Genomic DNA, 21,664 nt, shown 5'->3' on the forward strand with positions numbered 1-21,664 from the left:
CCAGGGGAAAAGGTGGTGAATGACAGGGATAGTCCTGGCTCGCAGGGAGTGAGTGTGTTCGTGTCTTAGTCTTAAAGTAAAAAGTTTAAAAAGTAAAATATGAAAATAAGAGTAGATTACATTTTTTAAAAGCTTATAGAATAAGGACAGGAAGGAAAGTTGGTTTTATATGGTAAATGACATGTTTGTATTTTAAGCTGTTATAACAAGAATCAAAAAGTTGAAAACAAAACAAAACCAGTCTGCCAACCAGGGAGTGGTAATGTACTCCTTTTCAGTTCGAGGTCAGGCTGATTCACAGACTGACTGACTTCCAGGACAGCAAAAGCTACATAGAGAAACCCTGTCTCAAAATAAAAAAATAAAAAATAAAAAAATAAAAAAAAAAAACAAGAAAAACTAACCAAACAAAATCCTCTAGCCCCTCTCACAGTCATGTCCTGCTCAGGAGCGACACTCTTCTGTCACTACATCTCTTGTGTAGTGAGAGGCACAAACACCATTACATCACATCTGCTTTGCTGCACTAGCGTGTACAAGACATCACACTGCATGCCTTTAGCCCGGGAGCAACAGGCGGCCCCAGACAGTGTGGGCGGCTTCAGCAACAATGAATCTGCTACACTGCAGAACTGCTAGCAATGGCTACTCCATTTGGTAAAACTCCTCTATTTTGGTTAAACAATGACAATTTCCAAGCTAAAGCCACTAGGTTCTGAGAACTGAAGTAACCTGTTTGTCTAGATGCTCACCCTCTGTGCCCTATGGACCCTAGGAACAGGTGACTAGGAAAGCCGCTTACCTAGCACATGCCCTTCTCACTGCTCACCTTACTTCCCTAGAGACCCCTAGCAACTACTTGCCATAAAGGGGAGATTTTCAGTGGCCTTCCTCCTTTCCATTTTGTGGTCTATAACTAACTACTCTGGCCCATAAGCCAACAGACTCTGATTCTTACGCCAGAGCCCCCCTCAGTGGGTCCTTTTCCAACCAAGGCCTGCATTGTCTTATGAGTCACTGACTCCCATCTTGATGGTCTTACAAGAACACACATCCCTCAAGCGGTGCATGATGGTAGGTAGCATTCCTCCAAACCACAGAGTAGTTAGGTACAATGTTAAAGCCTCAGAAATAACCCAACTAGAAATGGTAGGCCAGTAATCTTATGGAATCAAGATTTTTTATCAAAATAAATAAAGTGATGATAAACTAAGAAAACAGGCCTCACCTAAATCCAAGGATACCGGTATTAGCCATCACATAAGCCAAGCCAAGGATGCCACTTCCCATGATGGCGTTCATCACATTAAAGACCGAGAAACCAAAGGAAACACCTGGGGATGCCTGCCGGTGAGGTTCCTGTAAACATATAATTTAACTACTTTAAAAGTCTGTCAAAACACCACTGTCAAATTACGGAGCTGATATACAAACCTGAGGATCTGTGTGCAATACTAACTAGCTAACCAAGACAGGGTTAGCTCTTCTGTTGTATAACACAAGCTAGAGTCATCTGGGAAGAGAAAACCTCAGTTGAGAGGATCCCTCATTAGACTAGCCTGTAGGCAAGCCTGTGGGGGTCATTTTTCTGATTGATATGGAATGACACGACCCACTTTGGGTGGTTTCCACCTCCTCATTCCTGCCCTGATTTCTCTTCATGACGGGCTGTCGTTGTAAAATGGAATAAACCCGTTGCTCCCCAAGTTGCTTTTGGTCATGACCTTTGTCACTGCCACACCAATAAAAAGCAGATTTGGATATAGCACTTGGTCCTTTCCTTTTCACCTACTGGTGCAACTTGAGGAACCTAGTCTCCCAGAAAAATTACCTCCTCCAGTACAGGGTCCAGGCTGGCTTTCGTAGGAGCCGTGGCCTTTCTTGTGACTTGAATTCAAGAGATTAAGATAAGGGAAGCAGAGGCTGGAGAGTGAGGAAAGGAAGAGGCCTTGGCTCACGTGACTCCTGAAGAATCCCAGTGTCAGCATGGAACTGCTGTCCATAACTGTTCCTCCCCAAGTCCTAGGGCTTCAAAGCTAAGCTTTTATTTATATACACAGTGAATTAAGTCTGCCCGGCACGGATCATCACAGGGACAACAGAAGCAAACTATCAACTGTCACAGTCCAAGGATTCAGTTTAAACGTGGAGCCCCAGGACTGAAAAGCAGTTCTGGGTTAGGTTGTCTAGCATGCCCAAGGCCCTGGGCTGGACCTTCAGCACCGAAGAGGGGGCTGGGACCCCACACAGTGCATTACATCTGCTTGAGGTTAAGGACGAGCTATGTGCATATTAACAGATCCCTCTCCTCGTTTTTACTCTCGCGGACTTCTGTATTAAAGTGCCTACCGCTCACCTTTCCCTTCGCCCGCATGACTAAGTCCAGAAAAGAAATCTCTCGATTATTGCAAAGATCTCACAAGACCAGAGGAAACTGAAAGGCGACAAAGATACAAAACAACTGTGAGTCACCAAACCCTAGCTCATCCCGCCGGTGTCCCAAGCCCCACTCTCGACTCAGGGCGCCAAGCTGCTACCACATTCCAAACTCGGCTGGGGTCAGTGGTTCGAGTCCCACCCTGGGAGTGGTTCGAGTCCCACCCTGGGGTCCCCCACCCCAGTCCAGAACTCTTCTAGCAAGCTCTGAAGGATGCCGCGGCGAACCAGCCCCGCGCTGCTAGCGGAGCCCACTTACGTTGCTTAGCAACGGGCTCCACTCTTCCGCAGCCGCCGCCTCCTCGGGCTGCTGGGCAGAGACGTACCAGCCCGGCTGGGCTTGGATGCTGCCCCGAGACGCCTGCATGCTGCCCCGCTCTCGACTACCAGTTCCATCAGCGAGCCTCTGGCTCGGCCCCACTCGCCCTGTTGAGTCGCGTCAGGGGCGGAGTTACGGGCCTGGCCCTTCCGGGTTTCCGTAGCTCACCGCGACCAGGAAGAGTGGAGCGAGTCCGTCCACGAGACCTGACTTTACGCTCCCTCTGCGGCCGACAGTGATGACGTCGCCAAGAGCACGCCCACCCTTTGAAGACCCATTTCTGATCTGCACCAGAGCATGAGGTGAGTGAGGATTCTGGTCCCTAGCCGGCCTCGATGACGCTGGCCTTGGGAAGGTGAGGCTGATGAGGGGTCCCCCGTGTCCCGGGTTATACGAAAGACCTGACGGTCAGCCAGCGGCAGAACTCGTGCTCTCATCTCCCGCCCAACGAGCGCGGAAAAGCCACCAGGCCATTTATCTTCTTGGTCAACCGGCTGCTAAGTAAGCCAAGACCCTTGGTGAGGATTGGGGTGTAGCTCAGTGGTTGAACGATTGCCTAGCATGAGTAATGCCCAATATTAGGTTCCCAGTACCAAAAATCTTTTCATGAGTCTTTCTTCACATTTTACAAAATGATAAATGGACACCTAGAATTACTCGGTGTCAGTGTAGTTCATTAAGTACTAGTATAAACCTAAACTTCATTGCTTTATATTATAGGGATCTCTGACAGGACCCTTTTGCCACTGGTTTGGTATTTTAAAAGATGAAGTGAATAATTAATACTGTGCTTGAAACACCCAGTCGAGCCTCGACATTCAAAATACCGAAGCCTTTCGTTATAGGCAAGACACGCGGCAGTACAGTATGAATGACGTCCTGGCAATATACTGAGGTCATGTGGAAGGGGAGGACAACTCACTTATCTAGACTGACTTGGAGGGTGGCCTGCAGTTGCTGAGCCTCCTGCCTTCCCTTCTGAGTGGAGTATTGGGATCAGAGGCCTGCAATGCTGAAAGCCCATGCGTTTGTGGGTGCATACTAGGCAAACACTCTTCCAGCTGAGCTGTATCCCCAGCCCTTAAGGTCATTCTTGAGCAAGGTTTTTGTTTTTTGAGCTTAGTCTCAAATGCTGGTCTTGAACTTTTAGTCTTCCTGACTCTCTATTGCTGAGATTACAGGCAGGCACCACCATGCCTGATATAAGTGAGGCTGGGAATAGACCCCAAGGCTTCATGCACGCTAGGCAAGCCGCCTCTTAAGCCTTGCTGAACCGCTTACAGCCACACAACTTTGGGTGATTGACTTACTCCCTAGCTTACAAAATTCATAATACAGCTTCTGATAAGCTTCCCATAAGAATATCCTAGGAAGTTTTGCTATTGGTGGCATCATCTGTCATAGCCATTTCATTTAGAGGTGCCCATTTCTCAGCTTTCACACAATTCTATATGTGTTCCATAGAAACCATGAACAGAGGTCATTCAGTATAGGAGGTTGCTGGACGATTAGTCCTCTGTTACAAGGGCAAGTAGACTGAAGATGGAAATGACAAAGATTGTACCGTCCAGCAGGAGAGTCTGTCTTCCCATGCCATTCTAGCTTTTTCTCAGCACTTAGCAGGTGATTTGAAAGACAATTTATATTTTCACTCTCCAAAGCCTCTGTGAATGTCGTCACAGGTAGTTTGATGGTGTTTTTCAAATCTTCTTCCTAGAATCTTATGGAAGCCGTTCGGATTCTCAAGAAGACTTCTGCAAGTAGCACGGTGTCACCCTAGTGAATCAGTGTCTCTGTCTGCATTGACAAGGAGAACATTGGTACTGAGGCTTCGGAAAGCACCTAGAATTTTTTGGTTGGGTCAAAGACAAGGATTCTCAGCCATGCCAGAAATAGAAGCAAGTGCGAGAGATACTGAACTATTTTCCCCGCCCTCTGAGGTGCGAGGAATGACAGAACTTGATAGAACAGCTTTTAAAAAGACAGTGTCCATTCCGGTGCTCAAAGTGAGAAAAGAAGTAGTCAGCAGGTTGATGCGAGCCCTCAAGAGGGTGGCTCTGCAGCGCCCGGGCATAAAGCGTGTCATTGAAGACCCTGATGATGGAGATACTAGACTGATCATGTTGGATCCCTTCAAAATGCTGACCGTTGATTCCTTTGAAAAAGCAGAACTCGGTGTTTTAGAAGAACTTGCTGTCAACCCACAGCTGTCCGAATACAATTTGGAGCTAACTTACGAGAATTTTAAATCAGAGGAAATTTTGAGAGCTGTGCTTCCCGAGGGTCAAGACGTGACCTCGGGGTTCAGCAGGGTTGGACACATTGCACACCTGAATCTCCGAGATCATCAGCTGCCGTTCAAGCATTTGATTGGTAGGTGTATTATAGTCGGATTCATGTTCTAGGAAAAGAAGAAAAAGGACTAATTCTGATTTGAGTGCTTAAGTTTCTATTTTAAAATGCTAACTTACGGAAGCAAGGTAGTTCCGTTTTAATTTGAAGCCAGATTGTAAGCACCACCCATGTTTTTGAAGAGCATTTTGGATATATCTTCTCCGTAGTCACAGGACTGGCATAGACTTTGGTCTCCCATCACAGAAAAGCTCTGTTCTGTATTGGACATAATTCTTTTGGCCCAAAAAGCCATTAGGACGATGTTCAGCACTAGGTTTCAAAACTTCCTGTGTTTTAGAGTCAAATATACCATGCCATTCATATGCTGATTCGGCTAATTAAGCCTCTTCTTTATGTGAAGCACTTTAAAACATTTTAAGTGTTCCCAGCCGTTTAGAAGCTGGGAAGTAATGTACACTCTACTATTGTAGCTCCACAGAGACCCAAGGCCTTTACTCTTTAGACAGAAGACTAATCAAAATTATATTTTATATAAATACTCAGTGTCCATGCATTCTGTAGATTAGTACTCATTTAATATAGTAATAGGACTCTTTTAATATAGTAATTTTCAAAACTTGTGGGGGCCAGGCAGTGGTGGCACATGCCTTTAATCCCAGCACTCGGGAGGCAGAGGCAGGCCTCTGTGAGTTCGAGGCCAGCCTGGTCTACAAGAGCTAGTTTCAGGACAGGCTCTAAAACTACAGTGAAACCCTGTCTCAAAAAACAAACAAACAAACAAAAAAACCTTGTGGGGATTATTCTCAATTTTAAAATGCAATATTTAGTGTTTTGCATGGTTAGGACTTGAGGATGCTTTTATGCATCTCTCTGCTCCTGCACAGCAGTGAGCCCTACAGTAGGGACTAGGTGCCGTGTCAGATGTGGGCTTTCATGTAGTACCTGCCTACCCCAATGCACAGCATTCTGTGCCCATTCTTGCTTTTTAGTTTTATGTAAAGTGCACAGGGTGTTAAAAATACAACACTCTGGCCTGAGATACGGCTTACCAAATAAGTGCAAAGCCCTAAGTTTTAGCTGTGGAATTTTAGAATTACTTTTAATGTTTTTAATTTCATTTAAAATTAACTTCTATGTCTCAGAAGTTAGTGGAAGCCAACAGAGCCGTGACTATGGGCAGCACAAACTGGACTTGATGGATAGGGGAAAAAAAGGACACAAAGTTGGGTGGGGAGGGGAGGGGGATGGATCTGGGAGGAGTTGGGGAGGGGAGTTAATAGCCTCAAAACTCATTGTACAAATTCTCAAAAAAATTTTTTTAATTGAGATCAGATATTTAAAGCAGAACACAGTAAGCAAGCCATTGTTTCATTATCTTACCATATTCTGAGTTCTAAAATTCTCATTGTATTCCAACGAATTTATATTCAGTACATTTTACTCTTTACTAACTTACAGCTGCAATTCTTTCCTTATGAAATGAGTGCATATAGATTTTTATATAATTTTGAAATGTTGACAAAAAGACCACAAGTCCTCAAAAAATACTTTAACGGTGCCCATACGTACTTGGTATGTACTATGGCTGTCAGTCATTAGCTTATCCCTTTGTTTTTTAGAAATGTAGGCAAAATTACACACACCAAATACAGTTTTTATTTGTAAGCCAAAAGAAAATGTAATTAATTTCTGTAAGTATTTTTTAATTTTAATTTCACAAACAATAAGCAGTATATATAATGAATTTTCACCTTTTAGGTCAAGTTATGATTGACAAAAACCCAGGAATCACCTCTGCAGTAAATAAAACCAGCAATATTGACAATACATACCGAAATTTCCAAATGGAGGTGTTGTCTGGAGAGGAGAATATGCTGACCAAGGTACCGTGCCGTATCACCAACCCAAAGTGAACAGACAACTGGTGCTCGGAGTCCAGACAGCGCATGTTCATCTACCCAGGGTTGAAGTGCTGTGTATGACTGAACAACTTGTGTGCTCTCGAGCCTGGAAGAGGATTCAGTTAAATCCTGCTATCATGGTAGTGGAGCAGTCCATCAGTGGAGAGCCCTTAGCTCTCTGTAGTACAGGAATTGCCCATGGACAGTGACAGAAACACTGCAGAACTGTGTGTACAAAGTCGTTCTTGAGACATCCACCTGCCGGGTTATTCGTGGGCAGTGGGGCAGTGGGGGATGGGGTGTGGGGAGGTAGACACTTGAACGTTTCCAGCTCTGGCCAGAAGCATCTGGTTTGGCCCGAGGGAGAAGGTAATATACCAGTATGAGATTAGGGCCCAGGAAACAGAAGAAAGACATAGAAGATTTGTCCAACCTAGGAACTTTCTGGTCTTTGATTCTTTGTTCATAAAACAAGGGGCTTAAAATATCTAATTTATAGACATGAAATTTGTAAAATTTCAGTAATTGTCATCTAAAAACCTAGATACCGCAAATTCTAACATATCTCCCTTTGCTTGCTGCGTGAAGTGCTCTGTGAGAGGGCGGTTCAGATGCTTCATGCTGTTCTCATCCTTCATCTGGTAACATAAGCCAGTTGGTTGGCCTCTCTGCAGCATTCCTCATGGGAATTGGAATCAACTTTATGGCCCTTTAGGATGGGAACAACTATTTGGCTTTGGAGAGCTGACTTTTCTCATGGAAAAGGTGAATGCAAGATATTAACTGGCCCCAGAAATGGCATAAACACCAGGATTCTAATCAAAACATTTTTAAGTGAAGTTATTTGTTCCTGTGATAGTAGCATTTACATGTGTGTTCTCATGTGTGCATACATAACCTATCCTGTTTCAGTGGACAGACTTTAAATCCTGTGAGATTAACTAAAAACATGATACCCTTTTCAGGTTCGAGAAAACAACTACACGTACGAGTTTGATTTCTCCAAAGTCTACTGGAACCCTCGTCTTTCCACAGAACACGGCCGGATCACTGAACTTCTCAATCCTGGAGATGTCTTGTTTGATGTTTTTGCTGGGGTTGGGCCCTTTGCCATTCCAGCAGCAAGGAAAAACTGCACCGTATTTGCCAATGATCTCAATCCTGAGTCTCACAAATGGCTGTTGCACAACTGTAAACTAAATAAAGTTGACCAAAAAGTGAAAGTCTTTAACATGGATGGAAAAGACTTCCTCCAGGGACCAGTCAGAGAAGAATTGATGCTTCGGCTCGGACCGTCAGCCGAAGCAACACCCTCTGTCCACATCGTCATGAACTTGCCCGCAAAGGCCATAGAGTTTCTCAGTGTTTTCAAGGCCCTTCTAGATGGGCAGCCGTGCAGCAGTGAGCGCCTCCCAACAGTGCACTGTTACTGCTTCTCCAAAGATGCCAGTCCTGCTAAGGATGTTTGTCAGCAAGCTGGAGCTGTGTTAGGCATTTCTTTGGAGGCGAGTAGTTCAGTTCACCTTGTGAGAAATGTGGCTCCTAACAAGGAAATGCTGTGCATCACCTTCCAGATTCCTGCCGCTACACTCTACGGGAACCAGGCCCTGAGTCTAGGTGAGCATGTTCTTCAGACTGGAGCTTGTGTGTTGTGGGGTGTGGGTGTGTGCTCACACCTGCGCGTATATGCACGTGTTTATGTATAAAGTTTGGAGGTGGGGAAATTAAACTAGTTCCAGTCATTTTGTGTGTGACACCTTGCCATTTAGTTTAGAATGCCTCAAGTTTTAGCATGGTATGTGGTTTAGTCTAACAGGCATGTTTTGTTAAAATAATTAATCCACAGCAATGTTTTTTAAGTTGACTGAATGGAAAAAAATCTTAATATTTTTTAAAGTGTATTCAGTTGTTTAAAATCCTCTAAAATGTGCTTTCTGAATTTGTTACAGAGAATTTTGAAGAGCCATCTCTTAAACGGCAGAGGACAGATGATTCCTTCTCAGAGCCACAAATTACATCAAATTCTTAGCTTGAAAACTTTCCTATATCTCCCTAGTAAATTTTTTGTGAAGAAGTACAATTTGTATGATTTTGTAAACTTTAAATATTGGGTATTTGTTATTGAACCCTTATGTTTTGCTCTTACAAAGGGAATATTACCAAAGTAAAATTTAACCAAAATAAGCTGAACTTGTATAATAGCCTGATGTGTTGTTGGAATTTCAGGCACGCACCACCATTACCCAGTATAGTTTTCAAATAGAATTGGTATGGGCCAATAAGATGGCTCAGAAGGTAAGGAAGTTGCTGCCAAGTCTGGTGACCTGAGTTTGATCCCTGGAACCAACATGTGAAAGGAGAGACTCCTGAAAGTGTCCCTCTGACCTCACGCGTGCATTGAGGCACTCGTGCGTGCACACATATGCAAAATAAATGAACTCATTAGTCTAAATCGTATAACAATTTTTAATCCAAGTTATTTTTATTAAATGCATTTTTAATAGTGTCTGTCCTTTAGAAAGAGTTTTTAAAGATTGAGTGACTATATTCTTTTTTTTTTATTGAAAAAAAAATTTTTCGCTTCCTCCCCGCCTCCCATTTCCCTCCCCCTCCTCCCGCCCCTCTCCCCCTCCCCCCACTCCTCTTTTCCTCCCTCTCCAGTCCCAAGAGCAGTCAGGGTTCCCTGCCCTGTGGAAAGTCCAAGGTCCTCCCCCCTCCATCCAGGTCTAGGAAGGTGAACATCCAAACTGTCTAGGCTCCCACAAAGCCAGAACATGAAGTAGGATCAAAACCCCGTGCCATTGTCCTTGGCCTCTCGTCAGCTCTCATTGTCCGCCATGCTCAGAGAGTCCGGTTTTATCCCATGCTTTTTCAGGAGTGACTATATTCTGCTTAACTAGGAAAGCATTTAACTACATTGTAGTTATTAGTGAAAAAACGTGATTAATTTATGCAACTTCTCTATTACCAATTAGCAGTATAAAAGTAAAACAAAATTATCTAGATGAGGAATAGGAAAACCACGTCTTCCAGGTCACATCTGACACAATGGCCTATGACGTGAGGATTTTTTTACATTTCACAACTGAAAAATAATAACATTTTGTGACATGGAACTTACATGAATTTGAGTTTGGGGTTTTGGTGCATGAAGTTTCATTGGCACCTGCCCTCCCTGTTAGTTTTCATACTGTCTACAGCTGCTCACGATAGACACCAGAGTGGAACAATTGCAGCACAGACCTCGAGGTGACACTCATGGCCATACTGCAGCTTGGCATGCTACAGATCCTAGGGACATGGTTGTGTCTCAACAGATAGCATTTCGAATGGTCTGTACATAACCAGGCTACACATTATTGTTTGAGACAAGAGTCTCATAGCTCAGTCTGACCGAGAATTCACTGTATAGCCCAGGGTGGACTTGAACTCACAACAGCCCTCCTGCCTCAGCCTCCCACATGCTAGGATTATAGGTGAGTCACCAAGCCCAGCTTCACAAGTTTCCTTTTTTTGTAAGTAGTGCATACTCATATATCAGGATAAATGGATCTTGGGGATTTTACGCTTTGACAGTTCAGTGGGGTGTTAATCATTTTGATATCACTTAGATAATGAGGCATCTGTACCCTTGACTGAAAGAAAGGGAGAAAGAGAGAGGAAGGATGAAAATGCATTGTCACCACACCAAGTGCCTGTCTGTACTTTCAGATAATTCACAAACATTCAAAACCTCAGCCAGAGCAGCAAATAAAACAAAAATAAGGCTATAACTTACTTGTAAGTCCCCAAATGACTTTGAGCCAATTAAAGAAAGCCATTTACTGTTGCTGAGTGAATTGTGTTTGAATGCAGCAACTGAAGAACTGTGTCCAGAGAAAATAAACATGTTTAAGAGGATTGGCCTCTGGCGAGAACAGTTGTTCGGCTCGGAACAGAGGGAGCACTGTCAGTAAGCAACTGAGAAGGTGAAGGATTCTGCCCTGGCTTTGAAAGGGCTGACAGATGTTGCTAATACTGCCCAGTTCTTTGAAGCTGTGTGACCAGGCTTGGAATAACTAAAGATTAGCCACCATGACTGCTCTCTGCGTGGAACTGGAAATGAAAATGAAGCTTCAAAACATGCTATCATGTACAACTAAAGCAGAATCTGCTAAGTCTCTAATAAATGATTTTTTTAAAAAGTATGTGGAGCAGAGGGCCGAGTTGGAGAAAGCCCGAGAGTGTCAGAGTTTAAAGGTCATACCTGCCCACTGTGGTGCCCCGCAAGTGCCTTGTGAAAAGGCTGCAGTCTCGCAGATGTGACTGAGCGAGCTGTATCAGTGGGAAACCTCATCTGCTTTTGTGACCAAAAGTCCTCCAGTTTGTTGAGTTTTGTCAGCATTTGAGGCTGACTTGTGCCACCTAATTTAATTTGTTTATCAAGAGTAAAGTTTGGCCGGGCGGTGGTGGCGCACGCCTTTAATCCCAGCACTTGGGAGGCAGAGGCAGGCGGATCTCTGTGAGTTCGAGACCAGCCTGGTCTACAAGAGCTAGTTCCAGGACAGGCACCAAAACCACAGAGAAACCCTGTCTCGAAAAACCAAAAAAAAAAAAAAAGTAAAGTTTGTAATTTAAAAGAATACAGTTTTTTAAAATTGTGTGTGTTTGTGTTTGCATGCATGCACCATGGAACACTGGTGGAGGTCAGAGGATAGCTTCGTGCATTTGGTTTGTCCTTCCTTTATGTGGTTTCTAAAGAGAGAACTCAAGGCATCAGGCTTCCGAGGCAGAAACCCTTACCTGCTGCACTTCACTGTCTCTCGAAGTTATTAGTTTTAGCTTTTGATCCAATGCAAATTTTTCTCAACCAGAAGAACCATCCTTAAATATTATTCTGGAATACTGAATAACCTCAGAAATTAACTTCATAAAGACTTGGGACTTGATGTCTTTTAGATATTCGGTATTTTGGAGTATGCGTTACAAGGGCCTAGGGAATTGTCGCCACATCAAACTATTTACAGCAGTTAAGGAGCTTCTACCAGAAAATTAGAGCCTACTCATGTACCCTGTAATGACAGATAATCAGGAAAAGAATGTAATCCTCTTAAAAGGCCTTCCTACTCCTCCCAGAAGCCTGGGCTTGCCAAATGAAAAGCCCAGTGGCAGGTGTGGGACACGCCCCCTTGAGTTGTTGGGTAGAGGTATGCTGGAAACTCGTAAGACAGGACAGGCTTTCGCCATTGCTCTTGGTTGCCCACCAGAACTTGACGGTAAGACCTTTTGCTAGAGACACCACATACCTTGGTCATAAAGACATGGAGAAGTCTAGCTGATACTAGGAAGTTCCCTCCCTCCTTATGAGCTGTCATAGCTTTGTAGGCTACTGTGGGTGGAGGGGGAATGTCAAAGTTTTACTCAGACATGAACAATGATGACCAGGTTGGCGAGGTATGCCCAAGGATGTGACAGCATGAATGTCATGGCGGTAAGCAACGGCTTTCCAACTGGCGTTAAGGCTTGCTCCACGCGAGGAAACTCATGACTTGCACTATAAATCTGGCCCGGAAGCCATGGTTGGGGAGCTGACGGGTACCAAGAGTAGAATCTACTATTAGTCTGCTAAACGGATGTAATATCAAACTGCAGTCTAAATTCTTCTCTGTATATCCATAGATTAGCACAGCGCTAGAACTTCAGTGGGAAAGTTTCTTTGTATAGGGAATGATGATTAAGGCAAAAACTCACAACCGAACGCTCAGCTATGACTAGGACATCAATATTACCGCCACTACCACTCCACAAAGCTCAAGGACCATCACAGAAGAGGAGGCAAGAAGATTGAAAGAGCCAAAGATCAGGGGGACTAAAGGAAAACCATGTTATCTGCAAATGATAGGAACACTGGGCTCACCTGTGGTTGCTTGCATGAGATAAAGTTAGCAAACATTCTAAGGGAGGAGAGAGGAACAGGACTGGCAGTGGGAAACTCTTCTGAACTAGGAAATTAATTCCCAAATATGTAACAGAAAAAGGAGTTAGCTACAGAGAAAATCTGCAGCAAAGGGCAGCCACTTTATTCATAAAGCAATAATTGCAAACAGCCTTGCTTTTTGGTTTAGCCTTTATCAGATCCCTTGGTTTTGATAAGTCATTTGTGAAAAAACAGCTGAGCAATTACGGTATAAAGTGATTTGTAGCAACTTTGTGCTCAAAACAAAACAAAACAAAACAAAAAAACAAAAAAAAAACCTTGCCTGGAGATCAGAGGGCAAAGCTAGCCACTAGTTAACCATAAAGGCCAGGCAGCGGTAGCACACACCTTTAATCCCAGCACCTGGAAGGAAGACACAGGAAATGATGTGGCTGGGTAGAGAGAGGAAGTGATAAGGCAGGGTGGAGACAGAAGCTTGGCTCCTTTTTGGCTGAGAAGTTGGCAAGGTAAGAATGCCTGTGGCTTGCTCCTTTGTCTCTTTGGTCTTTCAGCATTTACCCCGATATCTGACTGACTCCAGGTTTTTATTACTGAGATCAATTAGAATTCTACAATGCTACAACTTGTTTTTATAAATGCTTGCCCCTCCCTCCCCTTTCATGTAGTCTAAGTGAACTGATCACTTAACTCCAGAGTCACCCTAATCTTCACTGATGATTCCTAGTACAAGGATTTTTGATGAACGCAGTAGAAAACCATAGCTAGGATGCTCACTGGTGTACAGAAAACTCATCAAAATACTAATAAAGTTTAAACAGACACCTATTTGGATTTTGAAATCAGTATGTGGCACCCGTTGATGGCCCAAGACAGCTCCTGGGAGCTCTTAGATGAGATCTTTACTGAGTCACATGATTCAGGCCCACCAGCAATGTATCTTGTGATGTATGTGTATTCCAGACCTTTATTACTTGCTTCCACTGACTTCATTTATATCCCACAAAGCAGTTAGACACTTGCTCTGTAAAACTTGTGAAGTCTTCCTAGAGTGCCTACGGCTTTAACAGGGCTGATGTTTCTAGTCTGGTACCTCTAGAGCACAGGTTCTCAACCATTGGGTCGCGATCCCTTATAGGAGTCCCACGACCTTTTCACAGTGTGACGTAACTTTATGGCTGGGGAACATGAGGTACTGGATTGAAGGGTCACAGCATCAGGAAGCTTGAGACCCACTAATCTAGAGCATGGCCTCTGGAGCCTTACAACTTGGGTTTGGATCCTGGCCCTACTGTTTTTACGAGGTATTGCTCCTTGCTAAAACAGAGGAGATGGTAATGGGATTGTTGTAAGGATTAGAAAATACAGCCTGGCGGTGGTGATGGCACACACCTTAAATTCCAGCAATCGGGAGGCAGAGGCAGGAGAATCTCTGAGTTGGAGGCCAGCCTGGTGCCAGTCTGGTTTACCATGAGGGAGATTCAGAGCAGCTAGGGCTACACAGAGAAACCCTGTCTCAAAAAACCCAAACCAAACCACAACAAAGGCAATACATGAAGTAGAATGCCTGGCACAAAAGTTGTACCATGGCTATTTCTGTACAAGCATTACAGAACAGATACTCCAGAGATGAAAGACTTGTACACTCCACCTCTAGGAGGAACCCATGGGACGGTGAGAGAGAAGTGCAAGATTCAATTTAGGAGATTCCCATTGCATACGGACACAATCTTTCTCTAGTTCATTTACCTAACAGAGTCAAGTAAGGATTTCTTTTTTTTTCCTTAAATATTTATTTATCTATCTATCTATGTATGCTTTTTTGAGACACGGTTTCTCTGTGTAGCTTTTTGAAGCTTGTCCTGGAAACTTTGTAGACCAGGCTGGCCTTGAACTCACAGAAATCTGCCTGCCTCTGCTTCCTGTGTGCTGGAATTAAAGGTGTGCGCCACCACCGCCCAGTGTATTGTTTTATTTTTACATTTTTTAATTCATTTTACATCCCAGCCACAATTCCCCCTCCCTCCACTACCCCCAATCCACTCCTCAGAAATGGTAAGGCCTCCCACGGGGAGTCAACAAAGCCTGGAACATCAAGTTGAGACAGGATCAAATCCCTCCCACCTCCATCAAGGCTGAGCAAGGCATCCCGCCATAGATTCCAAAAAGCCAGCTCATGCACCAGGATAGATCCTGGTCCCAGTGCTAGGGGCCCCACAAACAGACCAAGCCACACAATTGTCACGCACATGCAGAGGGCCTAGTTGGGTCCCACGCAGGCTCCCTAGCTGTCCATCCAGAGTCCATGAGCTCCCACCTGCTCAGGTCAGATGTCTCTGGGTTGCCCTGTCATAATCTTTACCGCCCCCCTCATATGATCCCTCCCCCCCTCCTCGACTGGACCCCAGAGCTCAGTCCAGTGTTTGTTCATGGATCTCTGCACGTGCTTCTATCAGTTAATGGGCAAAGGTTCTATGATGACAATTTGGTTAGTCGCCAATCTACAGGAGGTCAGTTCAGGCACCCACTCCACCATTGGTAGGAGTCTTAGTTGTCATCCTGTGGACTCCAGGGAATTTCCCTAGCACCAGGTTTCTCCCTAACCCCAGAATGGCTCCTTTTATCAAGATATCTCTTTCAGTCAGACAATTCTCTTCTTTAATCCCAGCACTCAGAAGGCAGAGGCAGAAGGAGGTCTGTGAGCTCAAGGCCAGCCTGGTCTACAGAGTTCCAAGACAGCTAGAGAAACCCTGTCTCTGTCTTGAAAAACAAAACAAACAAACAAAAGATCTTTTATTGTTCTCCCTCTGTGTCCCTCCCACAACTCGACCTCATGTTTTCATCCCCATTCCCTCCCCTCTACCCCCCTTCACCCCAGTTTATCCAGGAGATCTCATCTATTTCCCCTTCCTAGGGTGATTCATGCATCCCTCTTAGAGTCCTCCTTGTTACCTAGCTTCTCTGGGGCTGTGGATTATTATCTTTTGCTTTTTATCTAATATCCACTTATGAGAGAGTACATACTGTGTTCGTCTTTCTGGGTCTGAGTTTCCTCACTAAGGATGATTTTTTTTCTAGTTCCATCCACTTGCCTGCAAATTTCTTGATGTCATTGTTTTTTTTTTTTCAGCTGAGTAATAGTTCATTGTGTAAATGTATCACATTTTCTTTATCCATTCTTTGACTGAGGGGCATCTAGGTTGTTTCCATGTTCTGGGTATTACAAATTATATTGCTATGAATATAGATAGTTGAGCAAGTGTCTTTGTGGTACGTTTGAGCATTCTTTATATATATATTCAAGTAAGGACTTCTAAGGCAGATGCAAAACAAAGCCTGAAAGCCTTCGAAACATTTATCAATTAGCTCATCACCTTTAGATACATCAAATTCCGCATCCAAGTGCGGTGACGTCCTAACCATAGGTTCGCTGTTTCATTTCTTTCATCAGATTTACAGATTGGATTTAAAACCATGAATTCTCAAGTATCAAAAACATAATAAAAGGAATGATAGGCACACTGAAGAGTCGTCAGAACTAGATCTGGATTAAGAACTAACCTGTGACCTTGAAAAGCTATGTTTTTTACCCAGGGGTCTATGCCCCAGACTCACACAAGCGTGGGATACTCCGTGACTATCCCATCCACATCCCAACTCGAGGCAAAACCACGGGTACAATGAAAGCCCTTGAGGTTTCGGTGGAAAACTACATCAGCCTACAAATTATGCCCAGAGAAATCTCACTTCAGTGCTGCCTTTTCCAGTCTCAACATCTCATCATAAAATGAGCTCATGTTGGTAGTGAAAGGTGCCATTGATGTATTAAATTTTATTAGCTTACTTCTTTGAATTTACCATGAAAGCGGGGGAATGCTGGGCTCTGCTTTATCATGAGAACCGTATTGGGCTTGCCTCATTTTGCACTGCACAGAGCAGGCGCTGAGTCTCTCATTGCTGAGGGAGCGTCATCATTCCAGACTGGGCTTCACTCTGCACAGCCTGCTGCTGGGAGGGAATGTGCCCATTTGTCTGGACCACGAGTAAGAAGACATTAGGAAAAAAAAAGGAGAAGTTTTATAGGGAAAATATAGACTTGGATATTAACACTGAATGTATAATAAAAAAGGCATTTGGAAACATGTTCCAGAAAACACTGTAAGAAGAGAAAAACCACAAAATGTACCATAAATTCAAGTTTTATTTAAAAAAAATTTTTATAAGTCTGTCAAACTCCATACATAGGGAAATCATTTATTCCATTCCTGTCTGATGAGAGTCAATGCTTCAATCCGTCTCTGAAGAACAGAAGTAAAAAATAAAGCTCTTCCAGGAATCTATATGCAACACATTTCTCAGCTTGGTTCAGACTGTAGTAGGCACCTGAGCACGGCAGCGAGAGGTGGTGCAGCCTGTGCAGCTGTGTGCGCTGCCATTTCACAAATTTCTTTACCTCCAACCCTGTTGGTTCGGCTCCAAGATCCAGCTCTCATAAAGGAGAAAACACAGGTTTATCTGGGCTGCCAGAAAAGCCCACTGAATGCATCCTGGAGTGCTCTGTGACAAGCAAGAGAAGACGTGTAGCCCCCTGCAAGGTCCTGTGGAGAGGCAGCTCGGACGTGGTTTAAATACCTAAAAGAAAGCAGAAGTGCGGCACTGGCGTGAAAACCTGACTCGGTGTCACTTTACAAAGCAAGTGCCAAACTGACCCTAATTTTAAAAGCAATTCTGAAATCGAAATGTTCAGGCTTTTATAAATGAACCTTTTAAAAGGAGACATGCTAACTGTATATACAGATCGTCTCAATAGACTCAGCTTCAAAGGACAGTGACGTCAAAGAATAGTTCTGAAGGCTTATAAATTCTGATGAAATATTAAAATGTTCACTGTTTCACAATTTCCACTGCTGATTTGTTTTGTTGGCTGCTGTTTAGGTCCAATGAATGCTGTCCTTCTCGGCATGCTCTTAATAAATACACATGATGGCACTATTATGTTACTAACATCTTCACAAAAGCGGTTTAAAGCAAACCCTTTAATACCAAAAACAAATGGGGCAGGGAAGAGAGCTCACAATAGTTCAGAATCTCCTCAGTAAAAAGCGTATTGTCTCCTTCCTTGTAGAAAAAGAAACCTTAGAAATTACATGTGCAAGAAATCTGCGGGTAGGTATGGAAGAACTGAGCAGATTTCAAAAGACAGAATAACAGTGTTTCTTCAGTCTCACAGTCTTTTACCAATGGAGAATTTCTGCCTTCATACAAATAGACAAGGGAGGCCTAAAAAGTTAGATAATCCAACCAAACGAGTGACGTGTCAGCATGGCCATCATACTGAGGGAAGCGGCATTTCCAGCCTGGCTTTAACGTCTCTGTAGGAAGCCACATCGTCCCTGGAAACAAAGCTGCTTCACCCACTTTCAGAAGAACAGGTATGACAAAAGAATAAATCAGGAAACAGGACGTTTTAATAGCTTGGAACCTTTTCTACTCATTTATTCAAACTTCCTGTGTGTCAAGATCTCAATGCATGAACAACTTCTTATTTCTAACATAAAAACAAATCTTTTTTTTTGTTTGTGTCTATGTTTAGTAAGCTTGTATGATTGAAATATATATGGCAACTTAAGGGACCAAATAGAAGAAGCTGTCAAATGAAATAGGCCAAACTCTTGGAACTGGCTATAACTTATTCACATCGCACAAATCATGGTCTTAACTCAAATCTTTGCTTTTCTGCCAAGGGTGAAAGTCAAAGGAGAAATAAATAAATGTTTACTGAGCAACAATCTAAAACTATTTGGGTAGTATATTTATGGCATACCAAGCTATCTGTAAATCTATCCCAAGCTTATTTATGTTATATAGAACACTAATAGTAGATATTCTATATAATATAAATATTATATACAACTATAGTATCTTATGAAATGTACATAAGTGAAAAATGTAAGGGATAAAATAAAATATTGTCATCACATACGCTTCCAAGGACGCCTCCTACTTCAGGAACTAACATCATTAAGTGTCACTGATGAATCCCAGGTAGTGGCCAAGGTCTCACAGGAATTAAACAGGAATTCATTAAATCTATCACATGACTACAAAGTTATTTTATTAGTGTCCTCCCAAAGCACAATAAAATGCTAGCTGTTAAGATTCTGATGAATAAGGCTAGGTTAATCCCAGCACCCAGGAGGCAGAGGCAGGTGGATCTCTGAGTTCAAGGCCAGTCAGGGGTGCAAAGTGAGACCCTGCCACAAAAGCCCAAAATTAACAAAGAAGAAACCAAAAAGGGATTCCTATCAATAAAGAAACAAAGTAAGTGGTGAATTACCTCAGAAAGTAACTGGAAACTCAACGATAGTCACACAAATAAGTAATAGTTTTATAATTAAAATTAAATCTAAATACCCTATTCTGACCATGTGATGGCACCTTACTCTTCTCAGATTCTCAAAGGAAAGGTGGAGTTCTGGTCCCATTTAGCTCACACCCAGCACAGCACAAGCTCCAAGGTATTTGCTGACAGTCAGAGAACAACTATCACAAGTGGAATTGGTTTTCACAGTTGTAATACAAAGCAATGTGCAGCTAACTTGATTCATTGCACTTGGCCTGGCTGGCTTCTGGGAAAGTTGAGTCACACCATTCCTGGCTTGGCAAGTCCAGTATAAACCTGCAGTGTGCATCCAGCTTTTTATATGTTATGCCGAGAGACCTGAAGCAGCTGCACTGCTGGCAGGCAGACGCAGGTCCAGGAAAATACCTAAAACAGTTGCATCTTCTAATTTACGACTGTGCACTGTTTCCATAAAGAGTATATAAAACAGTTCAGCTTTTATAAGGAAAATGTAATAAACAGTCATACTCATTGAGGCCATAAATGCATTTTTTAAAAGTTTATCTAAAATGATTAATTAGTGTTTGAAAATGGTACTTTTTGAATGCAGTCATAATCCAAAGCAATGAGCAAATATTGTTAAATTTGAGTTATTAATGGTGAGTTATATGATTCTCACTGCCAAAATAAGTCAATTAAAATTTCTCTGCACAGCACTGAAGAAAATACATTTCCCTTCTCCAATCGCTTAAACATGTCTGGGACTAAGGTCTGTAAGAGTCCTCCTATTTATATTACTCTTTTTGATCTCGAGGGCTATACAAAAATTTTTACTGTTAAGTGGTTCAAAAATATTTCAACCAAAGCAACCTGTATTGATTCCATTTAAAAATACAGTTTGTTCTTACTACTCAGTTGTAGGGTTTTGTTCCTAGGTGTTTTAATTCACTGTTTAAACTAAACCCTATAATTATTGTGGTATGCCAGAGTATTTTAAAGATCTGCCACACTGAAACTAGAGATCAAGAATTTGGTTTTTGCCTACTTTTCTACCGTTCTCCATACCTATATTTATCCTCTGTAATCATTAAAAAGACATTACTTGGGGGCTACAGCAGAGGTCAGCATCATTTTATGTATAATTTATGTAACAAAACGAGGAAAGTATCTTAGGCAAATTCATTTCCAGAAGTCAAGCTTTGGGGCCTGGACACAACAGCTCTATTTAGCCAACACCAAGGTAGTAGTTCTGTTTTTCATGATGTATAAATCTTCTAAGTAGAAACCAGTATGGGGTTGTTTATTTTGGTAGTATACCATTAGTTTTACTGAAAACAGACCAAATTCAGATTTTTTTAAAAAAATCACTATTTTTTTAATAAAACCTAACAGTGTGCTTTTAAAAATGTGTATGAAGTAATTCTTATACACAGGACACTTTGAACTTTAATTTATGTTCTGCCTAAAGTTGCCTTCCTTTGTACTATGTGTCAGTCACTAGGGGACTCTGAAGACGGAGGAAGAAGAAGGAAGAGTGGACCTTAGAGAAGAAAAGGCTTGGACATTAGACTTCGATTAGCATCTTCATTCTTCTCATTTTTAGCAGGTTCACTCCCCAGTAGGTGGGATAACTTACACTTTACTTCAGAAAGACTTTATTCCTCAGGTCCTGATACACAGACTGGCTCTCGACTGCTCTTGCTATTTCCTTTCTCTTATAAGCGCTGCACTGACCACCGGGTAGACAGCTGTACTCAACTCCTTGGTGATGCTCAAACCACACTCTCAGGAAGGGACAGCACATGGAGGGAATCAACACCAACACAAGCACCAGTCAGAGCCTCTTCTCTTCATGACAACCCCTGGGACATGCCAGCTCCAAATAATCTATCAGTTTTAGAGTGGAAACGGAAATGAGCTCACACTGGCTGCTTCTCTTCTGAATTACCAGCCCCGTCAAGAATTATAATGGGCACTGGTTCAAGGTAAGACAGGTGTGAAGCCTAGAGAATGGAACCTGCTTTTCAAAAACAGGGTGAATATTCTTCAGCTTTGCGTTTTGAGACACAACTTCCTACATTCCTAGGGCTGGCCCCAAATGACTGAGCTCAAGTGACCTTCCTGTCTACAGGCTCACTGTGCCAAGCTGCAGGGAACCCATTTAAAGTTTGTGTTTAATGCCATTGTGAAGTAAACAGACCTGCCCCATACAGTTTTGTGTTCCAGATGTCAGGACTAAGAGCTCTTAGAAGTGTAAGGATTTCATCCCATGGTCTAGGATGTGACTTGGTATCGGGGACCCATAGTTGGGGCAACATCTACTGCGGTCGGCATGTTCCAGGGTAGGGGCGTGTGTATTAGAAAAACCAAGCAGACAGAACAGAGCTACAAAAGAA

General features: G+C 43.0%; 3 protein-coding genes across 3 annotated transcripts in view; 1 reads left to right on the forward strand and 2 right to left on the reverse strand.

Moving 5' to 3' along the window:
• Slc38a6 (solute carrier family 38 member 6) overlaps positions 1-2,874 on the reverse strand; it is a 61,537-nt gene extending 58,663 nt beyond the window's left edge. The window contains exons 1-2 of the mRNA XM_057782852.1: positions 2,696-2,874; positions 1,229-1,359 (exon numbers count right to left, since the gene is read on the reverse strand). Of these exons, the coding sequence (XP_057638835.1) occupies positions 1,229-1,359; positions 2,696-2,803 (239 nt within the window). The 5' untranslated portion in view covers positions 2,804-2,874. The remainder of the gene's footprint in view (positions 1-1,228; positions 1,360-2,695) is intronic.
• Positions 2,875-2,919: 45 nt separating this feature from the next.
• Trmt5 (tRNA methyltransferase 5) lies at positions 2,920-9,180 on the forward strand. Its single transcript, XM_057782851.1, has 5 exons — positions 2,920-3,057; positions 4,473-5,128; positions 6,869-6,993; positions 7,977-8,628; positions 8,961-9,180. The coding sequence occupies exons 1-5, from the start codon at positions 3,053-3,055 to the stop codon at positions 9,038-9,040; spliced, it is 1,518 nt and encodes a 505-aa protein (XP_057638834.1). The 5' UTR covers positions 2,920-3,052; the 3' UTR covers positions 9,041-9,180.
• A 7,928-nt stretch (positions 9,181-17,108) lies between these two features.
• The window catches only part of Mnat1 (MNAT1 component of CDK activating kinase), a 143,940-nt gene continuing 139,384 nt past the window's right edge, over positions 17,109-21,664 (reverse strand). The window contains exon 8 of the mRNA XM_057783202.1: positions 17,109-17,557. Within this exon, the coding sequence (XP_057639185.1) occupies positions 17,437-17,557 (121 nt within the window). The 3' untranslated portion in view covers positions 17,109-17,436. The remainder of the gene's footprint in view (positions 17,558-21,664) is intronic.

This window comes from Chionomys nivalis, chromosome 10, assembly GCF_950005125.1.
Source record: "Chionomys nivalis chromosome 10, mChiNiv1.1, whole genome shotgun sequence".
Taxonomy (NCBI): Eukaryota; Metazoa; Chordata; class Mammalia; order Rodentia; family Cricetidae; genus Chionomys; species Chionomys nivalis.